The following is a 16,271-nucleotide window of genomic DNA, read 5'->3' on the forward strand; positions in this document are numbered from 1 at the left end:
CATAGGTTCCTGATGCTAGTTACCGCCGTAAGATCCTGCTCTCCTATTGGTCAGCATCTATCCCATCATGCATCTACGTAAGGGAGTTCCTCGACCGTTTCATTTCGGCAGCGTTAATGTACACACGTGGAATTCATTCATTCACTTAGATTTCATTCATTAACGTAAATTCGTGTTAATGATTTCGCTTTCGTTGTACGGTAAGTTACTTTATCGTCTTGTGTGTGAACTTAATTACTTACGTTATTAGCCATGGGTCTCAAGAATGTTGCTGAAGTTCAGGGAAAGAAGAGGATGCTTTCTATGGAGATGAAGATGGGGATAATCATTTGTTAATGTGTTTCGTAAAGTTTAGTGTTAAGGTTTTCTGCCATTTTTTGTGTGTTTCGTAAAGTTAAGTGTTCATGTTTTCTGCTGTTTGTCCTCCTCCTCTGTCGCCACTTTCGGATATCGCCTCACTCGAAAGGTAAGGTTCCACATTTTACTACATACGTACGTACATGTACGTACAGTATTTCTTGTACCTTGTACACTAATACACTTTATTTACAGGTACAGTAACGGTTAGTTGAGGTATTGAATAGTCTAAATTGTTGTATTTCATTGTTTATTGGTCAATTTAGCTTTATTATAAATTTTACTGTGGTGTTTTTGCAGGGCTTGGAACGAATTAGGCAGTTTACATGTAAAACGTAGTTCTGGATACGAAAAAACAAGTTACGAAGGCCGCTTCAGAATGGATTAATTTCGTAACCTGAGGCACCACTGTATAAGACTACATACAGTATTAGTGAATACAGTGGTCCCCCTGTATTCGCGGGGGATGCGTACCAGACCCCCCCGTGAATAGTTAGAACCCGCGAATGTTTGGAACCCCTATAAAAACGCTAAAAACAACCTATTTTGTTAGTTAAAACTCAAGAAAAACCACTAAAAATTTTCACACTTGGTTTTTTTAATAGTTTTATCCCAAAAAGTGCATTTTATGATGAAATTGATAAAAAAAAACCAGGAATTTGTGGATATTTCTCATAGAAAAATACCGCGAATGCGTGAATTTTCCGCGAATAATGCGGGGAAACGTTCCCGAGAGAAATCCGCGAATGTGTGAGTCCGCGAACCCGGAGAACTGTACAGTGAAGCAAAGGATAACTTTTTAAAAGAGCCAATGAAAAGATGCATATTCATTGTTTGTATTTTATGGTGGTCTTGGCACTTACCCTAAGCCACTGACAACCAGATAATGATGATGCTATAAACCCTACTGAGGGTAAAACTCTGTTATGAATATATTGATCAAGTGCTGTAAAACTGAAATGCTGCTAACAATAACAACGCTAACTGAGGGCTGCCTGTATTCTTAAAACACTATTGCCATGAACTCAAACAAATTCAGCTACACTGTATCAGTAGGTGGTGTGGTTAGTCCAGACCCCATAGGCACTACAGCAGAAAACCAGGGGTCTTCCCACTGTAGCATGCTTAGGTAAGTCACTACAGAACTTCACAATAAAAACATAATTTCTTGCCTAGTTTCTTGTATTTTGTTACTAAAATTTGTGGCTTGACCTCAGACCAGAAATGATAAATATAGTTTTATTTTTTGGGAAGTGATATAGTTTTATTTTTTGGGATTGTTGGGATTAAAGTTTTGTGAGCTTAAGCTTTTCATCACCTGTCAATTTCTTAGTAATGCTCTTTTGATGATGAAACAATGACTATGCTATAAAAAATAAGGTTTTGACGTAGGAAAACACTATTTTTGGTAGTCGATATTGAGTCTTCAAAACCCTCCCACTTCCCAGACGAAAAGGCATGGGATTTGAGTAAAGGTTCATCCTGCAATGACTAACAGAGTCATAGTTCTTGATCTTTTTACCAGCGCGATCATAAAACAAGATGATTGATGAGCATGCACAAGTGTCACTTTGCAGTTTTTGACCTAGGAAATCTGGGTACAGCTCCACTGAAAATGAGAAAAAATGCCCTCTTGTCTTTGATTCCAGTATACTCTATATCATGTATCAGTGTTTTATCATTACAACACAATACCTGGCTAGAAGACCAGGCTGAAAAAATTTCTTTGATATTAGTCTAGTCACCATGCAGTGTTGGCATACCATGGAGGAGTAACTCCTTTGAGGATTCAACAGTGACTACCAAAAATAGGCTTTTACTACATCAAAACCTGTTTTATGAAGTCTCACATTCTTACCATAGATATACTATTGTGGATCTTATACAAATGCTTTCTATCTTTATCATGTTAAAAATATGTGGTCCAGGAAAGGACAAATCAGACATCTGCACAGGTCTACAACAAAAAGGAAAGGTAAAACCTGACCTGTGTTTAACCATGACCCTTTTGATGATCAACTGGCCTGTGGAGCAGGATTTTCAACCAAACTATCAACTCTCCACTTTTGATTATTTTGGTCGCAAAGCTAAACTATTTTTTTTTTAGCTTGAAAAATTTTTTTAACAAAAAATTTCAAATATAAACACATTAACACTTTTTTTGTGATCACCAAATAAACCCATTAACACTTTTTTTGTGATCACCAAATTGCCCAGATGTTACAGTTCCTCTACAGAAACACAAAGGTATCACTACTGCAAGTGTGCATGTAGATCCCTAGTAATGATCACAGTCAGTATTTTTGTATTCTTAACAAGGAGACACAAAAAGTTTGGATTTGGAAGGAAATTAATATTGTGTATAAGAAATTATGAATAGCACAATGTTTAACTGAGGTGGGGTCAAAGTTCTAAGACCCCAGGGAGGCTGAATGGGAGCAAGGTAAGATTGATTGATGTGTCAGAACACTCACTCTTCATTCATACTGGGGGTTGTGTTAGGGATTAAAAGTAACCGTGAGTTTGGAAAATGAATAAGCCAGGTTAAAAGTCCAGTTTCCACTTCAGGCTAGACACTGCCTAATGGTAATCCTGGAAAGAAAGAAAGTTCATATTGTTGAAAATTGAAAAAGACCAGCCAAATATGGAATAGTTAGTGTCAGAGATAAAGCAGGTGGAAACTAAGTGACAGGTAACTAATAACAAGAATCTGTGAAGTAAGGAATCTTAAGTAAAATACATTAGGGACAATCTGCATGACACTGTTCTTGCCTGCTTTGGATGTTAGTATATAATTGTGTTCTTACAGAGAAACAGAAAGATCTCTGATCTCATGAAGAAACAAGAAAGCTTTGTTTGATGTCATTTGGACTTATTATGCTATGTAATACAAGGGACCTGGTGAAATTCTGTCATTTTTGTCATTGCTTTATTTTTCTAAATCACTCATCTCAACTTTTGTGTCTCATAGTTTGGATCCAAGCACATTGGGGTAGCTGTTATTGGCCACAGGAGTCCAGCTAATAGTTTTACATATACGTACTAGTATTCATCTAGTGTGGTATGAAGGACACATTCAAGCCATTACTTATCTCACCCTTCCTCATCATCTCATTTACCAATGGAATTTGTAACTTTCTGAAGGTATCACCTCTCACACACTTCATAGGTTACACACAAAATGATTAATTTCACAAATACAACGAAACAGAATGTTCCTACAAAGTAAACAATTAAAGGACAAAATTGGAAATATGAGAAAACTGAACAGTTAGTGTATTTTTTGCCGACAAGTTAACCACATTTGCTCGGCAGGTTTGTCACAGTGTATTCAAACGGAGGTAGGTTATTCAAACAGTTAGGCTGAATCTGAGATAACAAAGAGTAGCATTTCTGTAACTATCTCCCTCTCTCATTGAGTCACATATGATGCATTATATCTCGGAAAGTTTCTACTATATTTCATTCTCTCTTGTCATAATTGTATATTTATCAACACAAAATAATCACATTTAACATTTCTGGTAGTTTCAACCACACCTGAGTAGGTCTGTCCTCTGGGTGTAGCAAGGTTGAGCCTGAGCATGAAGAGTGAATTATTGACCAAAACAGTTACAAAACATTGACCAAGAACATTGTGAGAGTGCTCGGACTTTTATGTTAATACTTAGATGACCTCTCAGATTTAATAAATGTGCTGAAAAAGGTTTCATGGACATTCCAAGGCCTCCTAATTATTGAAATAAGAACTTCTCATCACCTATTGTACATTTTTTGCCATGTTAGTGATTCTAGTTAATTTGGTCTTTTTCTTCTTAACTGTCCCACTTTTGTAACATTACTCCTATTTTCACCTCTGATTCAGGAATGAATCAGTTTGGTATACCCTGCGATTTGGTATCCCGTGTTGATTTTGACATTTATTCAGTTTTAATGCTTGCTCTTAAGTATACTGTAGTACATTGTTTTCTATTTATTTTGCTTATAGGAGTTCAGTCTGTCAGTGGATTTTTTGTGCAAAGTATAATGTTTATTTTCTGGTAACTGTTTTTGTGTGTGTTTTTTTTTATGACCTAAAATGAATATTTTTGCAGCTTTGAGGAATTCATAGAACAAACCAAAAAGACTGAATTTGAACAAGATGAAGGTTGGAAGGGTCTTGATGAACAGGAGATTTACTCACAGCAAGAGTATGAAGCCTATCAGCATCAAAGAGATGAAGAAATAAGGAAGTTAGTGGAATCTGGAGCTGTGAGTATAATTTCTGTTTTTCTGTGGTTTTATTGCCCAGGAACACATGGTATCTAGTAGTATTTGTAGCTGTTTGTTAACTATTTGTTTTTAATTTGATTACTTTTACTGTATTTTCAAATGTTGTTATGAATAATATTTTACTGTATTTTCAAATGTTGTTATGAATAATATAGCAAATGCATCAGGAAAGGTGGGCAGTATTTCTGCAATGTTAATGTCTGTATGTTTGAAAATACAGTCCTGGTTTATTTCAAGTTTTTATGCACTGTCATGAGTGTGGTTTTATTTGCAACGGGATTGGTGCTTATGCTTTTGTAAGGACACTTATCAGTTATAATAAATTAGTTCGACCATATTGGTAGCACTAGTGGTTGTGCTATGAAATTCATAATGTGAAAGAATATGATCTGTAATTACAGTATATTTAGAGAACGGGGACATGCATTCCATACTGGAATAGAGTATATTTTATTAAAAAATCCCATTACCATCAAAGTGGAAGTCTTGCAAATTAAAAATATGTGAATTGTGTTTTATGGATTATTAATCAGTAGATTGCGATGAAGATGATTTAGAAGTTTTATGCCCTTTAAAATCATGATCCCAGTCCTAATACAAACATGAAGTTTCATTACAAACACTAAATATGAAGAGTGTTTGCCCATATAATGCAGACCTTATTATTAATCACAAAGCTTTTTGTTATGAAGAAACATATCTTTTTAAGTTTTCAATCCATTGCAAAATTTGATGGCAGAATTGCATAAATCAGACACAGAAGGCACATTTTGAATAATTGTAATGTGTTGATTTGACTAGCAGCTTTAGTTAATGTTCTAGCTTATTCATAACCATATGTCCCCTTACAAATTGCTAATAAAATGTGCCTTGTGAGTCTTGCTACATATAGGTGTGAGGATCGTATGGTGTGGAGTGACATTTTAAGCATTTCTTCACCATTAGATCCCTCCCCCACCGGGGTACTATGGCAGTCCACCGGTCCAACCAGCTGTTTACCAAGGTGGACCCCACCCAGGGCTCCATCCCGTTGATGCTGTAGGAATACCACCACCTCAGGCTGTCCCTGTGTATGGGGTCCAGCCCCAGTTTCACCCTAATGCAGTTCCCCAGGGTTACCAGGGTTACCAGGCTGTACCACAGGTATATCAGGCTCATCCACAAGGTTTACAGGCTGTGCCTCCAGGTTACCAGGTTGTACAACCTGGTCAGGCACCTCCCCAAGGGTATCATACTTTATCATCTGGTCAGGCTATTCCCCCAGGGTACCAACAAGTACCCTCTGGTCAGGCTATTCCCCCAGGGTACCAACAAGTACCCCAAGTGGTAGCCAATAACCAAGCTAAAACTCAGGGTCAGGCTCAGGCTCCTGTCCAATATATTCCTCAAGAGTCACCTTACCAGGTTTGTTTTGTAGTCTTAATACATTTGCTTGGGTGGATTAGTCACATGGGTTGCTCGCCTTAAGATGCATTAGTGGCATAGCAATTTGGAGCGGTGGGGGACTTGACGTGACGGACATTAGTGTGTCTGTGATCAAGGTAAGAATGTTCTTTTGTGATACTGTCAGAAGTGAGAGATTTTCATTATTAAAGTTTTTGTAGTTTTAATTCTTCATTTCTCTTTGTGGCATTATAAAACCTGTTTATTTTCATGTGAAGTGTAAGCTTGATTGTGATTATGCATGTATGCAGATTTGAACACCTTATTTTTAGCGTATAATGAAGACTTTGTGACTGATTTTCATATATGCACTATATTTGCATTTCTTGTTTCTTTTTTTCCTATAATACTGAGATTGGGTCCTGATTGTTCTGTAACTCTTTGAAAAACTGGTTCTTGCAGTTTTTGTGCCCTTATGGGAAAATCATCTTAATTTTAGTTTATCTCAAGTACCAAACAAAAGTAAATGTATTTTAAAAATCAATTTATAAGATGTATTTCTTGTTAACTACAATATTAATAGCATCAGTTTTATGGTGGCTATAATATTATAGAATTACTTTTGATCACCATGATTAAAATAGCATTGCGGCAGTTAGGGTTATCAACGCAATATGATAGTTCCATTAATGCAGATATGATGTTGGTTTTAGTTATAATCTTCTATATCAATTATTATAGTACAAAAATGGGGAAGTCCTTGAAGCAGCTTGATTTTTGTGAGATTTGGCTTTTAAGCAGAAAACATGGTTTATGCTCATGTGCAATATTTATGTGTGCCTGTGTACATACTGGCCAATTGTCCTTGGTAACATAAGGGTATGTTTCCTCTTCAGGTGCCGAGATGATGGAAGTGATCCCTTTCCAGATTTCTGGGAGAGGATCATGAGTGTTAGTTTTTGATGTGTGGAGGATATAGGATATCAAAAATTTCATATATAGTAAATTGTTCATATGCAGATAAAACCTTGGTCTTAACTTAGGGATAAATTCTCTGACCCAGCTGTTGTCTGGTTAAAAATAACACAAGGAATCGGTGGTAACAATCGTCAGCCAGTAGGGGAGGGGGAGTAGGGTACGCGACATGCTTTACCCCAAATGTGCATCATTGTAGCAGTTTCTCTCTAATCGCCTTCGTAGCTAGACAGTTTGGTGCCCATTGTTCAAGAAGCTATTTTGCACTTCCTGCTGCATTATGCCTTGTGTGTGTGTGTGTGTGCGTGATATTGTGTTGACTGTGTGCTTCTTGCATTTCCCGAAATTCAAACCCATGACTCTGCCAAGCCTCCCAGGTTTCAGAGACGATGTTCTGGAGATGATGACAACCCATGTTCTCGTTACTTGTATTCTTTGTTTAGAGACTCACATTCCACTTGTAAGTGCAGAGCTAACATTTGCAGTGTAACCTGTTCTGAGTTTTGTCTTTGGTCTCCTGAGCAATGCGAGAAATTTGTTAATAACAGGAATTATAAGAGGAAGCTGATGGTGCCATCTTGGGAAGGTTTTTTGTCTCCCTTGACAGCAGGCATTCCAATTCCTTCTTGATTCACCTCTTCTTTACCAAAATCTGGTCTTGATGTTGCTCCTTCTCAAGAAGATAATTTTACCTTTCATTCTTAAATTTTGTTTTTAGAAGGTTAGAGGAGCAGTTTGGGAGTCCCTGCATGTATTGTTGTTGCCCCTGTCCTTTTTGGGGGAAGCTTCCCCCTATTGAGAGAGAGGCAGCTCCCTCTTGCACAGTCTTTTCAGGAGGGTATGTTGCAGAAGATGTCTGAGTGTTGGGTGTCACTAGGCCTATCAGGGGTACCAACCCTTTCTGGCCTTTTGTCTCACTGCCTGTCGTTGCATCCCAGTGACATCCACCATAACAGTTTTCAGATCTTCAGTTTCGGTGATATCTTAACTTACAGTTGCTCTTCCCTGGGCTGTTTCAGAGTCTCTTGCCCAGGCTCTCTTTTGACAGAGTTGAAAGTGTTTCTAAGGAAGTACGGCCGTGTTAAGGATCCGATTTCTAATAAGAGATGTTAAAGATCTTCCCTGTCTTCAGACTTTTGCTCCTCTTCTCCTCTAGCTATTTTTCGGCTGTCCAAGCATGTCTGTGTTGTTCCCATTCCTCCTTCGCCGCATAGAAGTACCACCCGAGTAGCGTACGGCTGTGTCTCTCCTGCCTTAGAATCAAACTCTTGTCCAACTTGGCCCACAGAGCAAAAATCTTGTAACAATAGCCCATCTCACAGCCGGGATTGCTGATATTCTAGGTTTCTCAGACAGGACCGTTCTTCACAGCCTGCCACATGGCTGTTAATATAATCTGTGTTCCTGATCACACGGCTGTGACCGTGCTACCTGAGACGACAGTCCTACGTGGCTGTGCAACCAATCAAGACATTCATCTATTCATCATAGTTCTTGCAGGCAGGATTAGGATCAGGACAAGATTACTCCTCATTCTTCAGATCTACAGGCCCCCAAGAAAGTCCTGGAACACAAATGAGCCTATGCCTATCCACCAGTGGTATATAACAGTGTTTTGTCACCCCCAACTCGATCGACGGAACAAACAAAGACCTTGTGGCCTGGAGATAGAAGATATGGATCATCATGACTATGACTACATACGCTGAGGTTTTTAAGCTTATCCGTGGGTGTAACAACCTAGTTGAAGAGACTGGCTACCTCCTCAGATCACACTTCAGGCATTTAAGCTCTTCATGGACCTAAGAAAGAGGCTAAGTCTTTCTTGGGATTACTATGCTCTTAAGCATACTGATTTCATTCATAGCCAAGTGAAATCTCGTCCCCGGGTGGGACAATTCACTCCTTTCTAGTAGATCCTTCTAGCTGCTGCTTCCACCAATATGTACCTTGACATCAGGTATTTTTATGCAATTGCCAAGGTTCCCTTGCAACCTAGACAAGCTAATCCTGACATGGTTTGTTTAGGTGCAGGCATTTCCTTAGCCTAAATTAAAGCAGAGGGACTGTCTGTCATTCATTAAAGGTGATTGCCTTGGAAACCCATGATTCGTCTGCTTTCCAGGGTATTGCAATGGTTCATTTATGGGCAACAACAGTGGCTAATGGGCAACACTGAAGAAAGTGTCACCTTATTTACGTTGTTGCAATTTGGCGGTAAGACAATTTCTTATATGGCTCGATAGCTAATATGTGTGCCAGTTGCATACTGAAAAGAAGAGATACTGCCCTTTCTTTAGTTTCAAAATTTGTCAGTATGGATTCCATTCTAGCTGTATGGAATGGAGATATCTTAAGCTCTTTGTCTTCCCCAAGAAACAGCTTGACACAGCAGTTAACAGGCATAGAGCAGACAATAATGACTGTCATGAAATCGTCTGGTCCTTTTGCTGGGACTTCCAAATGAAGACTACAGTCTCTTTCTTATGCATCACTTAAAGAGACCTGAAGGCGCAATCGTATCACATAAGGGTTGTCAACCTTCACCCCCTCAAAACAAGAAAACTACTCAGGCACTTTCAGCCCTACTTTTCCAGGCCTAGAGTAGGAGGCAGAATCAGAGCTATAGAGGAAGTAGGCTATAGAGTGGAGGCCCCTCCCCACATGCTGACATCACTGGGTGGTGCCTAGTGAGCCATTGGGCAGCTGGGCAGCAGTATGGAGCGGAGACCTGGGTAGTAGATGTTCTTCAGGTGGGATACCTATTACCCTTCGAATTTCTTCCTCCCCTCTCCAAGCTTCCCCTTCACCAGTCAACGTATGCTACAGGATTGCCGAAGCTTTTAGCTTTCCAAGAGGAAGTGAAGAAAATGGTGGTAAAAGGAGCAGTAGTAGTGCAGGACCCTTCTCCAGGTTCCTATAGCTGCATCTTTCTGGTTCCCAAAGCAGTGGGTGATTGGAGACCAGTAGTAGACCTGTCGACTCCCAATCTTTCCACCTCTTTCCTATGTCCTACCTATGGCCAGGTAGTGAGCCCAGGTGGACAGAACCTCCAGTCAGTAATAAGACTTTTTTATCCTCCCTCCAAGAGTAAGTCTTCCTACGTTAAGACCAAAGTTTGTTCTGTTTATGAACAAATGACAAATTCTAAACCAATTTGTATTTTTCATAACTAACAAACCTTTGGTTGTAATGTATTCAGCCCTTAACCAGCCCGAGAAGAGCCTTTATATTAGGCTTAGAGGTCTGGATAAACTAATCTTTTATAATAATGTAGTAATGTGTACGGCCCATCTCATGCCACCCCTCATTCTTTCCTGGGCTAGAAGGAAAATGGTAAGATGATGCATAGCATCCTCCTCCTCCATAATGGCTGATGCCCGTTGCCACCAGTTCCTTGTGTTATTATTAAATGGACTCCAGCTAGCACCAAAGAATTTATCCGTATGTTAAGACCAAAGGTTTGTTAGTTATGAAAAATACAAATTGATTTAAAAGTTTTTAATTTTCCAATAAGTTTATAAAAAGAATTATGGGTAAAAGGCTTGAATGTGTTTATGAATTATGCATAGTGTAAATGGTTTACAAAAATTTTCATCAAGATACTCTACTTTTTGCATTTAGAATTTTGTAAACAAATGAATTATTTTATTGCTTTGATAACCCTTTTTTTTATACCAATCTGCAAAATGTAATCAGTTTCTCTCTCTGAGATTTTTAGGAAAATTTTCAGCATAATTTAATGGTGCTACACTTACATAGAGCATGCTTTTTCTTGCAACTAACAAAAATAATAAGGATTATATAGTTAGAAGCAGGTGTGACAGTTAATCTTAATTAAACTAGTTTAATTTTGTATTGATTTTGAGTGTAGGGGACACTTGAGTTTCTCATTCCAGGTACACATTGCTTATTTTTCAGTTTAAACTGTGCATGTTGGGTTAATAATGAAAAGGCGACTGGCCATTAGTCAAGCTGCAAAAGGCATAATTTTTCATAAAGAGCTTTGCCAAATATTCCTGTACCGTTAATGAGTTTCTCTGTGAAATATTCCTAAAATATAAACTGAGTATAACTGAATAAGTTTGATCTTAATGAATTAGTTGTGCTGAGAAAATATTTATTTTGATGAACAGGGTAGGCTTATTTGAATAAATATCTTAACAGAATGCTGTTTTCCAATTGCTTTTTCAGTTAGTGATATGGTAAGGTCAGTATACATAACTAATTGAATATGTCCAATTCATATTTTACAGGTTCCAGCAGTGGCTACTGGTGGTCAACAGCAGCCTGTCATAGGCCAGCCTGTGGCTGGGCAGCCAGTAGCAGCACAACCTGTTCAAGGCCAGCCTGTAGCTGGTCAGCCAGTAGCAGCACAGCCCCAGCCTGTAGCTGGTCAGCCAGTAGCAGCACAGCCTGTAGCTGGTCAACCAGTAGTAGCGCAGCCTGTTGTAGGCCAGCCACTAGCAGCTCAGCCAGCACCAGTTCAACCTGTTGCTGCCCATCCTGAACAAGGTCAGCCCATTCCTGGTCAGATCGTACCGGCTCAACATGGAGGTCAGCCCCTTGCTGCCAACCAAGTTGCTGGACAGCCAATTAGTCAACAGCAAATTGTAAATAATATCCAAGGAAACGCAATACATTAATACGGAATTAGATTTTTAGCTCAGTTATGTCAAAGTTGAATGCGGAAGGAAAGTTTATCTGAGATTATGATTTTATATCAGGTAACAGTTTTGACCTAAACATTAACGATTAGAGTTTTATTTAGGTTGACGGTACATCCAATTGTTTCAGACATTTTAAGAGTATGCAGGAAAGTTCATCCCTCAGTCTTTTAACTTGGTCTGAACATTCAACTTACATTGGTTTGATGGAAGTATTTTACATCATTTTTTTTTACTAGTTTTCCAGTCCTAGTTTTCCTTTGCTCAAGGTTGAAAGGCATTTGAAGTGAAAAGTTAGTTTGTGGAATACAGATTTACTTTCAGGGAGAATGAATTTTAGGATTAGGTTGTTGAAATTGTATGTTCACTTTCAAATGGTTATGAAGTTCTGAATAACTATTTGTCAGTGATATTCACAGAATTTTGAATTGTTCAAGACTGGTCGTAAAAAAAATGCAGTAACGATAATGTCCTCGAATCACATAATGGATTAGATTTAACAAATTCATCCTAAAGCACTTGAGTATTTTTCCAGTATTAAAGAAAATTATTTATTCAGTGACTTGGAAAGGTTAGTGAAAAATATTTTGTGAAATAATATTTTGTGAAATATTTGCACAAAGTAAAGTATTTTCTTTTAGAAATGCAACAATACAGTTATAGCATATCATACAACATTTATTAAATATCTTTTCCCAAAATAGCATTGCAATACTTTTCTTGAGAAATATTCGCAAATCCGCTAACAAGTCAGACTTTCATGAAAAACTGAAATTCATTGATCTCATAAATCGAGACGTGCTTGGGACTAGAGTGATGCTGTTCCTGGAACGTAGAATCATAACTTCAAATTTGTCATTCGTCAAGTACTCTTACACGAGTTCAACATACCTTTGGATTAAAGTAAGATAGCAATTGTAGTTTCCCCATTTATAATTAGGAGGTTATTATAAGATTAGTCAAAAAGTCTTGGACATAAAATTCAAAATGCAATACTATTGGAAAGTGGCTGTATGGTGTGGGGGACAGGTATAGGAGGGAATTCAAATTGTGTGTTAAATGTTACAAATCATGTCACAAGATATGCTCCTGATTACAAAATTTGGCTTTTTAACAAGGTTTTCAATTATGAAATGATCAGAGAAAAAAGGAAGCAGAAGGAGGAGGCAGTATGTATTGTGTTGGAAGGACAGATCCTGAAAGAAGTAGAATATTTTGTGTATCTTGGGGGAATGTTGGATTAAGTAACTATTATTAAGAGGGCTTTAAAAATGTGTATGAACAGTTTGGATGTTATGTAATAAATGTCTAGACAATTGATAAGTGCTGTAAGAGTATCTCATTAGTATATGGAAGAAAAATTTCTGTACTACTCTGTGCAGTAGACATGGGCATTTCACAAAGAACGGGCAATTTTTAATATAACTGGGAATACACAATGATAACATTCATGGTTGGAATGCAATGGGAAAGAGTAAAAAGTATAATGCCTAGAAACTAGAGAATAGACAGTTATCAGTGTTTGGGATGGGGTGATTATGTGACGGATGGGAGAGGAACAGTTGCATAAGTAGAAAAGCCTTTGTATGAAAGTATTAAGATGAAGGCAATTAGGAACGTTCAGAGAATCAAAAAGGGCACAGACAAAGACCTGGGCAAAATGAAATATAGCTTTGTGTAAGACAGAACAGTGACCAGCAAACTCCTTTCATATCTAATCATATAGTATAAGGAGGTCAGTCATTGAAATGATGTTGTACTAATGACATGCTGTCGTGGATTTTGAGAGTTTTGCTCTTAGGATTTCTTTTCCCCATGTAATTCCATCTATATTGTTAGTGGAAGTGACAGTGACTCATTGCTGGCCCATACATATATTGTAAAACTTGTTAAAAGAATGAAAGGTAATATAACATCCTTGCCATGATCAGTCTATTAGTAATTCATATAATTCTACTGTACAGATCAATTTTGACAAAGTTATGTCATTTTTATCTTGTCTGTTCAAGAAAGACCTAATGGCCCTGGTGCTTCTTATTCTCCAATTGCAAGAGGCTTTGCAACTACAGTGTTCCCCCCATATTCATGGGGGATGGGTACGAGACCCCCCGTCAATAGTTGAAACCCTATAAAAACTTAAAACTGCTTATTTGTTAGTTAAAACTCAAGAAAAACCCACAAAAAATTTTTATACCTGGTTTTTTAATAGTTTTATCACAAAAAGTGCATTTTATGATGAAACTTATAAAAAACCCAGGAATTTGTGGATATTTATCATAGAAAAATACCGCAAATAGGCAAAGTTTCTGTGAATAATTGGGGTATGTGTTCTAGAGAGAAATCCATGAATTTGTGAGTCCGTGAATACTGGGGGTTCGCTGTACAGGTGTTGACAAATTCTACAATGCACATCTTACATGAGCTTCCATTTGGTGTTTTTTGCCCTGTACATGATGATTAAAGTCCTCATGATAAGTGGCATATTAAGATTAATGATTATAATTATTAGTGGTAAAAGAAGGATGAGATTGTGGGAAGTCAAGGTTCTAAAGATTCACTGTCAGCTGTCCAAAATTCCTCTTTTTACTCTTGAATAGAAAAATAGTAAATTGCACATGAGAATTGGCTCTCATTACTGTTCTGTTTTTAATTTAAATGCTTGTCAACACAAAACAAGGAGGAAATAATTTGTACTGTATTGTTGAACAGAGAGAGTTGAGTGTGTATCTTGTCACTGTGAAGAGAAAAGTAAATTCCCAAGAAAACAGTGGAAGTTAAACAGACCAAGTAGTAGTAGTAGATGTATAAATGTCAGTGTTATAGATATTTTCATCTAATTCTCAGTTTAATTTTGTACGTTTTGTGCTGATAAATTAAGTTGTGATTTCATTGATCTGATTAATTTTCTAGTACATTATTGTTCTTGAGTTGTATTTATTTTAAATTTTATACTGAATTTTTAAAATTATATCAAACCTCGTTATCAATTTTGATCCAAGCTGGTTTTAAAAGTAATGAATAAAATTAACATTTTTAAGAAAATTTTTTAGACCCTTAACCCCATACCCGTTAGATCTGATAGTATGTACATATATGGTGGTAGAGAATTATCACTAGTTAGTTGGTTTTATTTTTTAATATAACTTTTATTTTAAATGCTGCACTGTTCAGCCTCTTATCTGTTCAAGTTATCTCAGGTTTGGAGCCTTCAGGGTGAGCCTACTTTGGGCTAACTCGTAGCAGCTTGAAATATCATTCTCACTTCAGGAAGACCAATTACCAACCATGCTACAGCTTGACACTCCATCTTTGCTTGCTACTAGTCATGGATTAGTCAGACCCAATACCATCCCCTGTGTGGGGGAAGTGCCATCAGTGCACCTCATGTGATGCACTATAAGCATTACTTGAGGGTCTTATCCACCTTGTTTTATAGTGCAGCTAGTAAGTTTTCATCCAACTACACCTTTCAAACCATACTGTCAATTACTGTTTGTTCCTACACGAATACAAATCTTCGATCTTTACATGTGGGATTTACATTCGGTGCAAACTGGAACCAGCCGTTTAATTTAAAACAAGGTGGATGATGTTAGTTGGCTACCGATGAAAGGGGAGGAAATCCTCCCGTGCAGATGGTACACATTCACTTTACATTTTGGCTGTCTGTGATACAGATGTGTCTCTTCTGCTGCCTGCTTTTTGACTTATTTCTTTATTGTTTTCATTTTTGAGGATAATTTTTGTTTGAGATATATTGCCTTTATTATTTTGTTATTTTCGATCATACTTGCTGTGTAGTTATTCCCTACACAGTTTGGCTGCATATGTCATTTTCAACTTGTTTTATCCCATGAGCCTTTATCTTTATTTCCCTCTAACTTGGTTTTGCCATTTTGATATACTAATGCAAACTCAGCTTGAGAGAGTCCTGTCTCTCACCACCAACCATTCTATGAGGCCTCAGCTTGCCTTCCAGCTAGGTCTTCTCTAGCCAAGAAGCAGACTTGATGTTGCAGGACCTTTAGGCAGTCTCTTATTTTAACAAGTTGTCTCCAAGACTAGTAGCTGTTCTCTGTTTCTTGTTCTGTCTTGGGGGAGTCTGGTGCTCCCCCCCATCATTCCTTTTTTGAACGATGAGAAGTCCCAGAAAACTTTCCTTGATGAAGTTCCTTTGTTTCCTTCCCTCTTTTCATCTTTTCATTGTTGTATGATGTATCGTGGTTTCACTGTCTTCTTCCCTTCTTGAGATGTTGGCTGGAGGAAGATGACTCACCATTGGAGCTTCAGTCAATGAGCCACGTTCAGCCAGTTGTTTCGGTTCGGGGGTGTTTGTGCTGCTTTGCTATGTGTCATAGCTTCGAGAGCAATTTCATAAACCCTTCCCCCCAACCTTTCGAAGTTAGATTTGCAAAAGTTGTGCCTTCTCCTTTTGTCTTTGCTGTAGGCCACAAATGTATCTTCCCTGGACATACCTCTCCTAACCATGCTTCTGTTGTCGGCTCCTGCCCAGATCGCCGGCTCTCCCCTTTCTTCTGTTGTCCTTCGGGACATGGACGAGCATTTCTTCAGGCCAGAGTAGTTCCTAGTGTACTAGGACTTCTCTTCCCTGTTTTT

At 37.9% G+C, this 16,271-nt stretch overlaps 2 protein-coding genes across 8 annotated transcripts in view; one reads left to right on the forward strand and one right to left on the reverse strand.

The window, feature by feature from the left end:
- The window catches only part of LOC135219374 (nucleobindin-2-like), a 103,612-nt gene extending 88,916 nt beyond the window's left edge, over positions 1-14,696 (forward strand). For 4 of the 6 annotated variants that reach the window (XM_064256093.1, XM_064256090.1, XM_064256092.1 and 1 more), the window contains exons 9-11: positions 4,452-4,608; positions 5,575-6,033; positions 11,244-14,696. In XM_064256093.1, coding sequence (XP_064112163.1) covers positions 4,452-4,608; positions 5,575-6,033; positions 11,244-11,633 — 1,006 coding nt within the window. In that variant the 3' untranslated portion in view covers positions 11,634-14,696. The remainder of the gene's footprint in view (positions 1-4,451; positions 4,609-5,574; positions 6,034-11,243) is intronic. The other 2 variants (XM_064256095.1, XM_064256096.1) reach the window with 2 other exon arrangements.
- Positions 1-16,271, reverse strand: part of LOC135219375 (L-threonine 3-dehydrogenase-like) — a 75,884-nt gene that overhangs the window by 20,036 nt on the left and 39,577 nt on the right. The window contains exon 11 of one of the 2 annotated variants that reach the window (XM_064256097.1): positions 1,170-2,949. The exons of the other annotated variant lie outside the window; for it this stretch is intronic. The gene's annotated coding sequence lies outside the window, so the exon portion shown is untranslated. Of the gene's footprint in view, positions 1-1,169; positions 2,950-16,271 lie in introns of those variants that run through there. 2 annotated transcript variants of the gene reach the window in all.

The sequence above is a fragment of the Macrobrachium nipponense genome, chromosome 1 (assembly GCF_015104395.2).
Source record: "Macrobrachium nipponense isolate FS-2020 chromosome 1, ASM1510439v2, whole genome shotgun sequence".
NCBI lineage: Eukaryota > Metazoa > Arthropoda > Malacostraca > Decapoda > Palaemonidae > Macrobrachium > Macrobrachium nipponense.